The sequence below is a fragment of the Petromyzon marinus genome, chromosome 60, assembly GCF_048934315.1.
Source record: "Petromyzon marinus isolate PM22_M1 ecotype Great Lakes invasive population chromosome 60, UKy_Petmar_22M1.pri1.0, whole genome shotgun sequence".
In the NCBI taxonomy this organism is placed as follows: Eukaryota; Metazoa; Chordata; class Hyperoartia; order Petromyzontiformes; family Petromyzontidae; genus Petromyzon; species Petromyzon marinus.
In genome coordinates this window covers 2352218-2367200 of record NC_133726.1, presented here as the reverse complement: position 1 = coordinate 2367200, position 14983 = coordinate 2352218, and the positions used below count along the sequence as shown (strand labels likewise).

The 14983-nt window shown below is 49.6% G+C and overlaps 1 protein-coding gene across 1 annotated transcript in view; it reads left to right on the top strand.

Moving 5' to 3' along the window:
• MMS22L (MMS22 like, DNA repair protein) overlaps window positions 1-14983 on the top strand; it is a 126843-nt gene that overhangs the window by 68445 nt on the left and 43415 nt on the right. The window contains exon 22 of the mRNA XM_032976713.2: window positions 13537-13706. Coding sequence (XP_032832604.2) covers window positions 13537-13706 — 170 coding nt within the window. The remainder of the gene's footprint in view (window positions 1-13536; window positions 13707-14983) is intronic.

The following is a 14983-nucleotide window of genomic DNA, read 5'->3' as shown; positions in this document are numbered from 1 at the left end:
GCCTTTGTCTCCCTCGTGGCGATGTTCACACATCGCACCAGGTACTCATTTGAGGCAGAGTCGACCTCGGGGAGGGCCAGGACTGGTTCAGACAATCGTCACTGGTGTTGGCCACGAGCGGGAATTGAACCCGGGACTCCGGGTTCGTAGCGCATCGCGCTAACACCAACGCGGCACCCATACCCACACACCCGCACGCACACACTCACCACACACCTACTGACCCATTCAACCTCATGGCCCACTCACCCAATCACCTGCTCACCCACCCAACCACAGCCACACTCTCCCACCCACACGGCCATCCGCTCACCCCACCCACCATGCTCCTTCTGAAGTGTGAGCAGTGAAGTCTGAAGAGATGGCATGTCCAATTGGACAGACAGACACACGCGTGTGTGTGCGCGCGTGTTTGCGTTCAGGAGATGTGTGTGTGTGTGTCTGATAGATGTGTGCAGTGGGGAGCGGTGGTGTCGTGATTAGTGCATTGTACCTCAAACCCAGCAACCCGAGTTGTATTCCCTGTCAGGACCAATAACAGTGGTGAATATTTAAACCCGTCATAAGCCTTCCCTTGGTTAACTCTTCTTTAACTGAGTACCTGGTGCGGTGTGTAAACATCAGCACTGGGGAGACAAAGACAGCCGGGCGTGGTGCTGGCCACCCACCCCTGCGGTTCTGGCCTTAATCGGTCCTCGCTAATGGCTATACGTGGGGGATCTTTGCCTTTTGTGTAGGTGCACGTGTGTGTGTGTGTGCTTAAGTGTTTGTTTGTGTAATCTGTGAGTGGTGGTTGATGTATGTGTGTGCATTAGTAAATGATGAATTCGTATATACGTATGTATGTACAGTACATGTGTATATATATTTTTTGGGGATTCAATTCGTTTAACCGGCATCTTTCAGCTCGTGGAAGTTGGGGTTAATGTGTATTTGTGTGTACGCGTGTGTATGCGTGTACGGGTGTGTATGAGTCAGAGCCAGTGGGAGTGGAGTTTTTGTGTGTATGAGCATACCCTATTGGTGTATTTGTGTATATTGTGTGGATGTGACTATCCGTGTGTAATTGTGTGTTGTGTGTGTATGAGAGTGGAGCGTGGAAGTTGGGGTTAATGTGTATTTGTGTGTACGCGTGTGTATGTGTGTACAGGTGTGTATGAGTCAGAGCCAGTGGGAGTGGGGTTTTTGTGTGTATGAGCATACCCTATTGGTGTATTTGTGTATATTGTGTTTGTTTTTTACTATCCGTGTGTAAATGTGTGTTGTGTGTGTATGAGAGTGGAGCGGTAGTGTAGCGATTAGCGCGTTGCACTACGAACCTGGCGACCCGAGTTCGATTCCCCCTCATGGCCAACACCACTGACGATTATCTGAACCAGTCGACTCAGCCTCAAATGAGTACCTGGTGCGGTGTGTAAACATCGCCACTAGGGAGACAAAGGCGGCCCAGCGTGGTACTGGGCACTCACCCCCTCGTACGCCGTACCGGCCTTCATAGGTGCTCGCTAACAGCACTTGCCCCAACAGTCTGTAAAGCCTATAGGGGAATCTTTGTGTGTGTTTGTGAGTGTGTATGAGTATGTAAGTGTGTGTATTAGTGTATAAGTGTAAGAAAGGCAGTGTGAGTGTATGTGAGTGAGTATGTGAGTATTAGTATGTGAGTGTATTAGTATGTGAGTGAGTGTATTAGTATGTGAGTGTGTGTATTAGTATGTGAGTGTGTGTATTAGTATATGAGCGTGTGTGTGTATTAGTATGCGAGTGTGTATTCGTATGTGACTGTGTATTCGTGTGTGAGTGTATTAGTATGTGAGAGTGTGTATTAGTATGTGTGAGTGTATGTGACTGTGTATTAGTATGAGAGAGTGTTTTAGTATGTGAGTGCGAGTGTATGTGACTGTGTATTAGTATGTGAGTGTATTAGTATGTGAGTGTAAGAGGCAGTGTGAGTGTATGTGACTGTGTATTAGTATGAGAGAGTGTGTATTAGTATGTTAGTGTAAAAGGCAGTGTGAGTGTATGTGACTGTATTAGTATGTGAGAGTGTGTATTAGTATGTGAGTGTATGTGACTGTGTATCAGTATGTGAGAGTGTGTATTAGTGTGTGAGTGTAAGAGGCTATGTGACTGTGTATTAGTATGTGAGAGTGTGTATTAGTGTGTGAGTGTAAGAGGCTGTGTGAGTGTATTAGTATGAGAGTGTAAGAGAGGCAGTAGTATGAGTGGTGGGGGGTGAGTGCTGCAGAGAGGGGTCAGTGCTAGGGGATGGGGTCATTTTTGCTTCCGTTGAAGTTTAATACTTCTCAAGACCGACTCACGCACACATCAAGACACAAACACACAGGAGAGTACACACGCAAAAAACAAAGTAACCCCCCCCCCCATTGCTTTAACAGCGCTGTTAGCGAGCACCTATAAAGACGGGCAGAGCTCACGAGTGTGGGTGGGTGGCTAAGCACCCACCCACTGCCGGCCACCTTTGTCTTTCTGCTACTTATGTTCTACACACGGCTCCAGAACCAGAGCAAATATTAGCGAAGGGGGAGTGGGTGGTTGCGAGCAGGGAATAGAACTTGCGTCGTCGCTGGGTTCAGTTAATGCGGCGTGCTTGCTGACCACCGCACCACCAGAGACAAAGATCCCCTGTATAGCCTAAACAAACTGTTGGGGCACTCACTAATACACTCACTAATACTCACACTCACATACTCACTCACATACACTCACACTGCCTTTCTTACACTTATACACTAATACACACACATACTCATACACACTCACAAACACACACACAGATTCCCCGTATAGGCTTTACAGTCTGTTGGGGCAAGTGCTGTTAGCGAGTAGCACCTATGAAGGTCGGCATGGCACACGAGAGGGTGGGTGGCCAGCACCACGCCCGGCCGCCTTTGTCTCCCCAGTGGTGATGTTTGCACACCGCACCAGGTACTCATTTGAGGCTTAGTCGACCTAGGGGAGGCCCAGGACCGGTTCAGTTAATCGTCATTGGTGTTGACCGTGAGCGGGAATCGAACTTGGGTCGTCCGGGGTTTCAGCAACGTAGGGCACTAACCGCTACCCCCCACACACCCACCGCCTCCCCCCCCCCAACTTGACACACGCGCTCGCACGTGCTACGTGTGTCTGGCTGTACCTCCCCCCCCCTCCTCTCTCTCTCTGCGGGAGGCTGTGTTCCGGAGTTTGTATGAGCGCTGTGAGTGTAGATTACAGCGGAGATAGGGGGCTGCCCGCTCGCTCTCCGCTCAACTTCCTTGGTCATTTGGCTCACCCATCATCTCCAATTAGACATCACAGCCACCATCACCACCATCGTCGCCACCATCGCCAACATCACCGCCTTCACCTCCATCGCCGCCATCACCACCATCATCACCACCGTCATCACAGTCACCATCTTCACGATCACCGCCATCGCTACCATCGCCGCCATCACCACCATCACCGCCGGAGCCGTCCTGTTTCCCTCCACCACCACAACGGGGACGCGGGAACTATGACTAGAGGAGTTTAAAATTGTGTGGTTATCATGGGCACCGTTGTGGTCAATGTTAAAGGAAGAGACATCTGCGTTAGAATGCATGTGTGTGTTGAACTTCTTCTGCACCAGACGTAGCCAACCGTGCTAATCGGAGGTGCGGGGAAGCAGCATCACCACAACCACCACCCCCACCAGGATCGACATCATCATCATCGTTATCCTAGGAAATAGCATAAGCAGCATCATAAGGAGAAGGCTATTATCACCACCATCACCAATCGCAGCAGTATTAGCATCGTCATCTTAAGAATAAGAATGATCATTTCATCAACAGCTAGTGCAACAACAACAACATAATGTTTATTTACACTGGAGGAATCCAATGAGCTGCAAAGCTCTTTTTCACAGATGTCCAGTCGATCGTCGTCGTCATCATCGGCTCCGATTCACCGTCACCTTCCCCGCTTCCTTCCTCGGAGATGAGATGGTGGAGTTGGCATTGCGTGGATGTCATGTGCAGTGTTGTTGTTGTAGTTGGTAAGAAATAATTATTGAAGGAAGCAGCATCAGTGTAAGCACCATCAGCAGCAGCTACTGCATCAGCATCAGAATATTTATTTATACTGCAGGAGGAATCCGAAGAGTTATGAATCTCTTTTTCACAGATGTCCATTAGGGGCACGGGGTAAGAACGTTGCAACAACAAAATACAAAAACACGATAGGAGTGGAAAGTACAAGAAAGGTAAACAACTCACCAAAAAACATACAAATGAAACTAAACAATTCCCATCCTACTGAGGTATTAACTTATTTTTCAGAAGCAACCTGCCTACAAATGATAGCTCAACGATGTGGCCCATCATTTGGACATTTTATAGCAGCCAAACTAGTCTAAATAATCCCAATGCATGTTTCTAAAACCGGAGGTCCCGGTGAAAAAATCCACGCGACCATGGGGAGAGAGACACGCAGACTCAAAATATACAGCAGCAGGCGTCGGGGTCAGGATCGAAATCACGACCTCCTGCGTACCAGGCGAGTAAGTTGACATCTCTTAGCCACCGTGATGATGAAGAGAGAGATATAGACACGCAAACTCCAAATATACAGCAGCAGGCGTTGGGATCGAAATCACCATCACGGCTGAACCACTGATGATGATAATGCTGCAGGAGCGAGCAGTTCGGAAGGTTGTGAGTTCAAAATCTTGGTTGTGGTTCGACTCATCCCGTCATCCCTCCCTAGGGTCGATACATGGAGTACGGTACAACTTTGTGGTGAAGTCAACAGTGGTTGTCCTATGGGCACGACTCGTCCCCTGTCATAGGAATGTGGAATTTCCACCACTGGGATGAAAACGGGAAATGAGCTTCTACATCAAACAACATCTGAGCAGGAAATCACTTCTGACTTTCGAGTCAGTTAACCCGTAACACCTGGGGCCTGTCACGTGACCTGTCAGCGAGCCTGACACACTCCACGTGGACTCAAAGTGCACATAGCCTGGCACAAAGCGCTGTGGCGGCGACATCACCGCTTACTGGCCAATGGCGGCTGTTTTTGTTCGTGCGAATATGCATGTGATGATGTTTACGTATGTGGCTATGTGTGTGTGTTGTTATGTGTGTATGTGTGTGGCTATGTGTGTTTGTGGGTGGGTACGGGGTTTGTTTAGCGCGCTGCCCTATGAACACAGCGACACGAGTTCGATTCCCGGCCGCGGCCACCAACACCGGTGACGATTATCTGAACCGGTCGTGGGCCTCCCCTAGGTCGACTCGGCCTCAAACGAGTACTTGGTGCAGTGTTTAAAAACATCGCCACTGGGGAGACAAAGGCGGTCGGACGTGGTGCTGGCCACCCACCCCCTCGTGTACTGTGCTGGCCTTCATAGGTGCCCGCTAAGAGCATTTGTCCCAACAGTCTGTTAAGGCTACACGTGGGATCTTTATCTTGTTATGGTGTGTGTATGTGTTAGTGGTTACGTATGCAAGTATGTATATGTGTATGTATGTGTATATGTATACATTGTTACATTTTTCCCTTTATAAACTTCATTTCCCTTTGCGGTGTTAGATTACTTGACATTCAGAATACATACACACACACACGCGCGCTCAATTACACTCACGCATACACACGCTTACACCCACGCACACGCACAAAGATCCCCCATATAGCCGTGACAGACATTCGGGGCAAGAGCTGTTAGCGAGCACCTATGGAGGCCTGCACGGTACACGAGGGGGTGGGTGGTCAGCACCATACCCGGTCGCCTTGGTCTCCCCGGTGTTGACGATTACACACCGCACCAGGTACTCAATTGATGCTGAGTCGACCTAGGGAAGGCCCAGGACCAGTTGAAATAATCGTCACTGGTTTTGGCCATGATCGGGATTCGAACTCGGGTCGCCGGCTTTGTAGCTCAGTGCGCTCACCGCTCACACACAAACGCATATCCTCACGCAGTTCAAATCCTTAACTATTTATTTATTTTAGACGCAAGTCAGTTATTTCAGAATGGTTATTATTCTAAATTATTGAAATAGCAAACTTAAATTTAAGATGAAAAAAATAAAGCATTTCACAGTTGCATCCCGTAATGTTCAGTGCTGTGCTAAGGCACCTTTAGGATTCCTCTGGTGCAGTGTGAAACGAATTCATCTGAACACACAGAGACAAAGGGTCTCCGGGCAGCCTACGCACGCAGTCGCGGCAAGTGCAGTTATTGAGCGCCTATGAGAGGCCAGAAGACGGCGCTCCGTGTTGGCGGCGTTGTGGTGTTGCCAGGACCATGCACGGCGGCCTTTGTCAACCCAGTGCTGACGATGTTTAACAACGGCACGGAATCTTCGTGTCGCCTAGTGCGCGCGCGCGGTGCGAGCGCTCGGCCTGTCATCACGCACATCGTCACTGCCGAACCAGTGGCTGAAATCGAACCCGAGCGAAGCCCGGTGGCGAGCGGGGCGGTTGCGTGCCACCGCTAGGTCCGCTCAGCCCTGACAAGCAGGAATAGAGGCGGCATTGAAGGGGGGTAGAGGGCTCGAGCGCCCGTCTTGATGTTGCGGGGCTGCCCCCTTCCCCTGACGGTGGGAGGTCAGACCCCTGGTCTCCGCGGCGGATTTTGACGAGCGGCAGACTTCCCATGTTACACACGCGCACGCGCGAGTGTGAGTGTGTGAGGGGGAGAGCGGTGTGTGTGCTTGTGTGTGTGAGTGAAAGGGGGAGAGCGGTGTCTATGCTTGTGTGTAGGAGTGAGTGTGTGTGTGTGAGAGGGGGAGAACGGTGTGTGTGCTTGTGTGTGAATGTGAGCGAGTGTGTAAGTGAGAGGGGGCGAGCGGTGTGTATGGTTGTGTGTGTGAGTGGGAGTGAGTGTAAGAGGTGTATGTTTGTGTGTGTGTGAGTTGGAGAGGTGTGTACACTTGTTGTGTGTTAATACGTATGAATGTGTGTTAGGGGGAGGTGTGTATGCTTGTGTGTGTGAATGGGAGAGTGCTTGTGTGTGTGTGTGAGAGAGAGGGGGAGAGCGGTGTTTACGCTTGTGTGTGGGTGTGAATGCGAGTACCTAGTGTGCTGTCTTAGACGCTGTGTACGTGTACATGAGTGTGTCCGTGCGTGAGAAAGTGCACCTAACATGACACAAGTACTGCGCTGATGTCACCGCCACTTAGTGGCGAGCGGCGGTTGTTGTTATTGTGTGTGGTGTGTGTTTGTGATACAGTGGCAGTGCATGTGTACATTTGTGTATGTGATTGTGTGCGGAGCGGTAGCGTCGCGGTTCGCGTTATGCTGCGATACGAACTCGGGCGACCCGAGTTCGATTCCTGCTCGTGGCCACCACTAGTGACGGTTATCTTAACCGGTCCTGGGCCTTCCCTAAGTCGACTCAGCCTCAAATGAGTACCTGGAGCGGTGTCTAAACATCGCCAATGGGGAGACAAAGGCGGTCGGTCGTGATGCTGGCCACCCACCCCCTCGTGTACCGTTCTGGCCTTCATAGGTGCTCGCTAACAGCACTTGCCCCAACAGTCTGTTAAGGCTATGCAGGGAATCTTTGTGTACGTGTGTATGTGCTTGAAAATGTGTGTGTGTGCGTGCGCGGTGTGTAAACATCGCCACTAGGGAGACAAAGGCGGCCGGGCGTGGCGTTGGCCACCTACCCTCTCTTGTGCCGTGCCGGTTCTTCATAGGCACTCGCCAACAGCATTTGCCCCAAAAGTCTGTCCGAGCTTTTCGGTGAGTCTTTGTGATATGAGTGTGAGAGTGTGTGCCTGAGTGTAAAAATGTCAGAAATGTTTCTCGTCCAAATCAACGTGAGTGCTCCTTGCAAGAATCAACGTGCAACAACCCAAAGCATTTCAGCTGCACATTCCACCCATCGCAGCACCCTCCTGACAAAGAGCCCCAATATCCCACGGCGATTGCACCTGAGATAGGCTCTCTGATCACCGGTCCAATCGATCACTCTGCCCATCGATTAATTATCATCTGCTTCGGTTACTCGACTCATTTGGGGTACACGGAAATCGTTATACGTATGCATATAACAAAAACAGGTCTTGCGAACTAACAGCACTTGCCCTGACAGCCTCTATCGACTACCTAGGAGATGTGTCTTTGTATATTGATAAGTATGCCGTCTGGAATACGGGAGAGCGGTAGTGTGGCAGCGCACTGCTCTACAAAACCCAGCCACCCGAATTCGGTTCCCCCTCAAGGCCACCAACACCAGTGACGAATATCTTTAACTGGTCCTCACTTAGGTCGACTCGGCCGCAAATGAGTACAACGCCTGGTGCAGTGTGTAAGCATTGGCACTGGGGAGACAAAGGCGGCCAAGTGTGGCCGCCTTTGCGTGTGCCGTTCTGGCCTTCGTGGGTGCTTTGTTTGCAATGATTGTATAAATACTTGTGTATGTGTATCTTTCTGTTTATATCTGTGTGGTTCATTACAAAATCATAGGATTTTATATCCTCGTTATTATTCCTACCCTCTGTGCGTGTATCTGTATATTTCTCTGTGTGTGTGTGTATATATTTACACATGCATAAATATTTGGACACATGTCAGTGTGTGTGGAGGAGGCTCGTGAAGGACGCTGCTACTGGGCAGTTGGAGGCAGTCGCCCTCCAGCAACAACGGAGGGCAGAGGAACGACGCTCACAACAACGAGCGGAGCGCCGGACGGCTAAAATGCAGCGAGTTGGCACAGTAGTGGGTACAGCTGGTGGTGCATCTACCGGTCATCTCAGTCAGCCGACCCATGGCACCTGCTGTATCTGTCCCGTGATCTGTCAGCGAGACTTGGACACTTCACGTGGCATTAACGTGCACCTGGCCTGGCACAGGTGCCGTGGTGGCGGCGCCGTCACTTAGTGGCATGTGTCGGGTATTGGTGTGTAAGTGTGTTTGTATTAGGGGGCATCTTTTTTTATTGTACCTTTGTGTGTATTAGTGCGTCTTTGTTTATTAACGTTGCTGCTCTGCAATATTTATTTTATATAATATCCGATATTAATATTCATGATATGCCGATTATTGCAATGTCGGCTTCTCCCGTACATTTGTTGTTGTATTTTGTTAATTTAATGTTTTGCGTTTATGGATCGTGCTGTATTTCCAGTGTCAGTAACGATTTAGCAATAATAAATTGCCCACGTCTTTTTTCACTACGTGACAACTTTGTTCATTGGCTGTGTCGGGTGGAGGAGGGTGCACGGCAGTCGATTTACGCCGTCTTTCCCAAAATGTAATTATTAATCCTAAGCCTCGGCGGTAATTCTAAGATAAAATATTTTTCTCATTTTGCCAGGTAAAGCCCACTGAGATGCTATGTAAATATTTTTCAGAAGCGACCTGGCTATCACAAATGATAGGTCAATGAAAGCGGCTCATCATCATCGTCAACGTGTGGCAATTTATAGCAGCAGTCACATACTCCAAACGCGTGACGTTTCAAAATGTGGAGGGAAAAACCGCAGGACCCCGAGGAGAAAAATCCACGTGACAATGGGGAGAACACGCAGGGTCGGGATCAAACCTGCAACCTCCTGTATACCACGCGAGGTAGTTAACATCCCCTAGCCAAAGTGATGATGATGAGACAGAGAGACACACTCAAACCTCAAATATACAGCAGCAGGCGTCAGGGTCAGGATCGAACCTGCAATCTCCTGTATACCAGGCGAGGTAGTTAACATCTCATAGCCAAAGTGATGATGATGAGACAGAGAGACACACTCAAACCTCAAATATACAGCAGCAGGCGTCAGGGTCGGGATCGAACTTGCAACCTCCTGTATACCGGGCGAGGTAGTTAACAGCTCCTAGCCAAAGTGATGATGAGACAGAGAGACACGCAAACTCCAAATATACAGCAGCAGGCGTCAGGGTCGGGATCGAACCTACAACCTCCTGTATACCACGCGAGGTAGTTAACATATTGCCACCGTGGCGTCCCTTCACTCGGTGTAAGCCTGCCATCAGAATGTTTTGCCTGCCAAGTTTAAGTTGAGTTATGCGTTCATTTATTTTACACTCAACCTGGACCCCCCCCCGTATTGTGAAGGGACAGGGGGAAACTTCCCCTTTAAGATGGGCAGTTCATCAGCATTTGTTCAAGAAACACGCACTGGCTCTGCTGCTGATGCAACACTAAAGGTCGATACCTGGCCCTTGCCTATGAACATTTGGGAAGTTTACCAGCGTTGATTCAAGCAATAAGCCCTGGACTGCTAATGAGACACCGAGTGTCGAAACTGGTCCGGAGCTCTGCTTGTGTTGACATAACGCTGCTGAAATGTAATGCACTCTCAGACGGCCGTGCGTGCGGCTCACGGGGTTGTGCAAGATATACTATTTTTGGGGGAATATTTTTACGTGGAGAGATGGATATGTGGGGGGGGGGGCACACAGATTGTCCGATTATTAATATTGCCAAGATTATTTTAATCACGGCGACTGCATGTGTAATGCACATGCCGGAAGTTGCACAATAATACGTTGAATGATCACACGGACCACAGAAATGACGTTGACATAAAGCCACCACTCCGCCAATTTGCATTTAGCAAAAGCACAAAGTGAACGTGCATTGCTTAATTTGTCGTAAACTTGAATTTTCTTTGCGTTTTTTCCCCCCTCCCTCCCTCCCTACCCAAGTTCGAAATATATATCGTCAGTAAATTTAAACGATCGAAGACCTTCGACCACTTGGCGAAGCCGAGCACGCGATTGTCACGGATCTGAAATTGTGCGACGGCACCGGGCAGCATCTCTGCATCGCCGGCAAGCCGGGAGGGCGCTTACCGTCATTACGCTCGATGCGCGCCACGTTAAGCTGACACCGCGTTGAGCGGGGGAATTACCAATTCATCAAGTTACCGAGTTGTTATCAGAGCACGTGCGTTTGCATGTTCACCACAAGTGCGTGTGGTTGACTTGCTTCCTTGCAAAAGGTTTCCGTTTGGTGTTTGAACATCTTAACACATTCTGTTTTATTGCGAGAGAAAAAAAAAAACCTATTCTTATTTCTTACCGAGTCACGTTTGCACCGTAAACTCAGCCTGCAGACATCCCCACGGCGGGACAAAGAACTGAGATGAGGGTGCGCCGCTACGTTGCTCTGCTGTATCTCTCCGTGTGCTGCCATTCCACTCAGCCGCGCAGCTCAAGAAATTCAAGGTAGTCCCCGACTTACGATGGAGATGCGTTAGGACGACCCCATCGTAAGTCAAAAATATCGTAAGTCGAAGATGGCCGAGCCTACGCACGAGTCTTAAAGAATGGTGATAATTTTAACAAAACAGAGCAATTTACAGTACCGTACTGTATAAACTATATACTGTATGTATGTATTAATTACAATACTGTATTGCACAGTAAAATGTAAAGTAAAAAAAAAACATTGTAAATCCTTAGCCTACCGATATGAACTGCAAATTTAGTAGAACGTTTTTTCAGGAAACAATCCGAAGTTAACTCCGTCGACCGCTGGGTGAGAGTGAGGCATCGCCACACAAGGCGGGAGACGCGTACATCCCGGCAGCGTCCCGACGCACAGTATCGTACCTCGTGCGCCGCAGCGTTTTGCCTGCCGCGCGAAATGTAAAATATTTCACAATTTTTGTCGTATCGCCATCGTCAGATCGAAATATCGTAAGTCGGGGACTAGCTATAGTTCGCTGTCGACGGCTCAGAAAACCGCGTTAGGGCGGCACTCGTTCCCCACCATAACGGGGTGCGCGTTCCCCATCATAACGGGGCGTGTTCCGCCTTTTGACGATGCGCGTTGCCGTATAGCCTATGGAGGCTGCAACGGAGCACGAGGGGGCAGCACAGCAGGTACTCATTTAAGGCGGAGTCGACCTACGGGAGGCCCAAGAGCGGCAATGGCAGTGATTAGCGCGCTGCGCTGCGAACCCGGTCCGCCCGAGTTAAATTCCCGCTCATGGGCAATATCGGTGACGATTATCTGAACCGCTTATGGGCCTCCCCCTAGGTAGACTCGGCCCGTATTAAATACTCGATGCGGTGTGTAAACATCAGCAGTCGGGAGACAAAGGTGGCCGGGTCTGTGGTGCTGGCCACCCCCACCTCCTTGTGCGCCTTACCGCCCTTAATTGGTGCTCGCTAACAGCCCCAACGTTCTTATAAAGGCTATACAGGGCACCTTTGTTTCTGTGCCTGTGTGTACCTATATATACATTAAGAGCGCATGTGTGTGTGTGTATGTACGAGAGTGTATATTTCTCTGCGTCTGTGCACATATATGAGAGAGTCTCTGTGCGCATGCCATACTCCTTTAGGCTTCCTGGTGAGCCACTGCTACCCCCTACTGTGCCTTATATGTCTCTGTCTCCCTGTGCACAAGAGTGTCTCTGTCTCAATATGTATGAGAGTGTCTCTATGCCTCTAGGTATCCGGGAGTGCCACTGTTCCTCGCTGCTGTGTCTCTGTGTCACTGCCTATGATTGTATTTATGTCTGTATATGATGATAGTTTGTATGAATTATAGTGTTTCTCTCTGTGAGTATATGCAATAGTCTCTCTGTGTGTGTTCTAGGCTCTCCCCACCCACCCCCTCGTGTGCCGTGCCAGCCTTCATAGGTTCCACTTGCTAACAGCACTTGCCCCAACAGTCTGTTAAGGCTATACGGGGGATCTTTGTATTTGTAAGACTGTACAAAGTCTGCGTTGGTTGGGTCATGTAGCCCGCATGCCCAGCCACCGCATGCCTAAACATTTGTTTGGCCGGATAGGGGGGCTAAATGGACGCAAATGGGCTGGAGAAGAGATTGAGTGATGTGGTACAAGAGAATGTGGATCTGAGTGGACTTGCCGATGACTGGTACCAGCGGTGTCAAGATCGGCCTCTGTGGAGGAGACTCGTGAAGGACGCTACCGGGTGTTGGAGGCAGTCGCCCTCCAACAACAACGGAGGGCGGAGGAGTGACGCTCACAACAACGAGCGGAGTGCCGGGTGGCTAAAGCACAGCAGGTTGGCACAGTAGGGGGCACAGGTGGTGCATCAGCCAGTCATCTCAGTCATTCAACCCATGGCACCTGGGTCTTTCCTGTGACCTCCTGCCAGTGGACGTTCGACACTTCATGTGGCCGTAACGTGCACATAGCCTGGCACAAGCGCTGTGGTGACGTCACCGCCACTTAGTGGCGAATGGCGGTTGTTGTGTGTAAGAGAGTCTGTCTGTGTGTCTCTTTCTATGAATGTGTGTGTATGTGTGTGTGTAAGAGGAGTCCCTCTGTGTTTATCTGAGTGTATATGTAAGTATAAGAGTCTCTTTTTGTGTCTGTGAGTGTGTGTGTATGTATAAGAGAGTCTCTCTGTGTATCTCTGTCTATAAGCGAGTGTGCGTGTGTCAGCGAGCCTCTCTGTCAATGTGTGTGTGTATGTTTTATAGGGTCTCTCTCTCTTTTTGTGTGTGTGTGTATAAAAGTCCCTCTCTGTGTCTCTGTCTATGAGTGTGTATGTATGTGTAAGAGAGTCTGTCGTCTCTCTGTGTGCGTGCACTCTAGGCTCCCTGGTGAGCCACTGCTCCCCCCTGCTGGCGATCGGACGGCTGCAGCCGATGCTCTTCCAGCTGCTGGACACTCTGCTGCAGCCCGGCGTGCTGATGCAGCCGGGGAGAGAGGCTCCCCCGGGCATCGTTGCCGCTCTCACCGGCACCATGGCGCTGTTCCTACAGGCAGGTGCACGCACAAAGACTAAGGATCACACCCCCGTGTGACCTTCAACAGGCCCGTCTACACAGGTGACGCATAGACAACTCTGGTAAACGTACGTTCACGCAGACACAGAGATGTTCACACAAGTATATATACACACACAGCACCCTAGCGCAAGGCATGTTTACACAGGGACACGTAGACAACTCTCATAGACACACGCTCACATAGATATATTGTGTGGACACACAAAGATGTTAACACAAGTATATATACACAAACAGCACCCTAGCGCAAGGCATGTCTACACAGGGATACAGACAACACTCATACATACATATACTTACAGATGTGCGCAGAAACACAGATACATTGCATGTACACAGATATTCATATGTGCATACATATATATATACAAAAGACAAAGATCTCTGTATATCCTGAACAGACTGTCGGGGGCAAGTGCTGTTAGCGAGCAGCAGCTATGAAGGCCGGCACGGCACACGAGGTGGGGGGGTGAGTGGGTAACCAGTGCATCGCCCGGGTTTTAAGGCTGAGTCGACATAGGGGAGGCCCAGGACCGGTTCATATAATCGTCACTGGTGTTGGCCGTGAGCAGAAATCAAATTCGGGTCGCCGGATTCATAGTGCAGCGTAGCGCTAACCGCTGCACGACCGCTCCCCATACGTACACACAAGCACACATTCATAGAGACCTGCAGGTGACGTGTATACTTACACATAGACACATGCTTTTATGTATACGTATATACAGTAGTATGCAACACACTTGTATACATACACAACACTAGTGTTGTTAAAGTAGGGCTTTTGCTGAATGATTGGTGACCACGTGCAAAATCTATTTGTAAAAGAAAACGGTTTAAACTGGACTCGCAACCCAGGAGGTAGCGTGCGGTGTTGGGAGAAAGCGTGGGCGTAACTCCCACTTTAAAAAGGTGCCGATCCGTGTGGAAGAGTAGGCCAGATGCCTATTAAACTTTTAAACTGTAAAAAATATTTCATTATACGTAAGTTAAGGCCCACTGAACTATGTAGCTCTTTTTCAGAAGCGACCTGGCCACAAATGATAGCTCAACTAAGTGGCTTATGGGGAAATTTAGAGCACTCTAAACGCGTGATGATGATTCTAAACGTGGAGGGAAAAATTGGAGCACCCGGAGAAAAATCCACACGACCACGGGGAGAGAGAGAGATGCGCAAACTCAAAATATACATCAGGCGTCAGGGTCGGGATCGAGCCCACGACCTCCTGTATACCAGGCGAAGTAGTTAA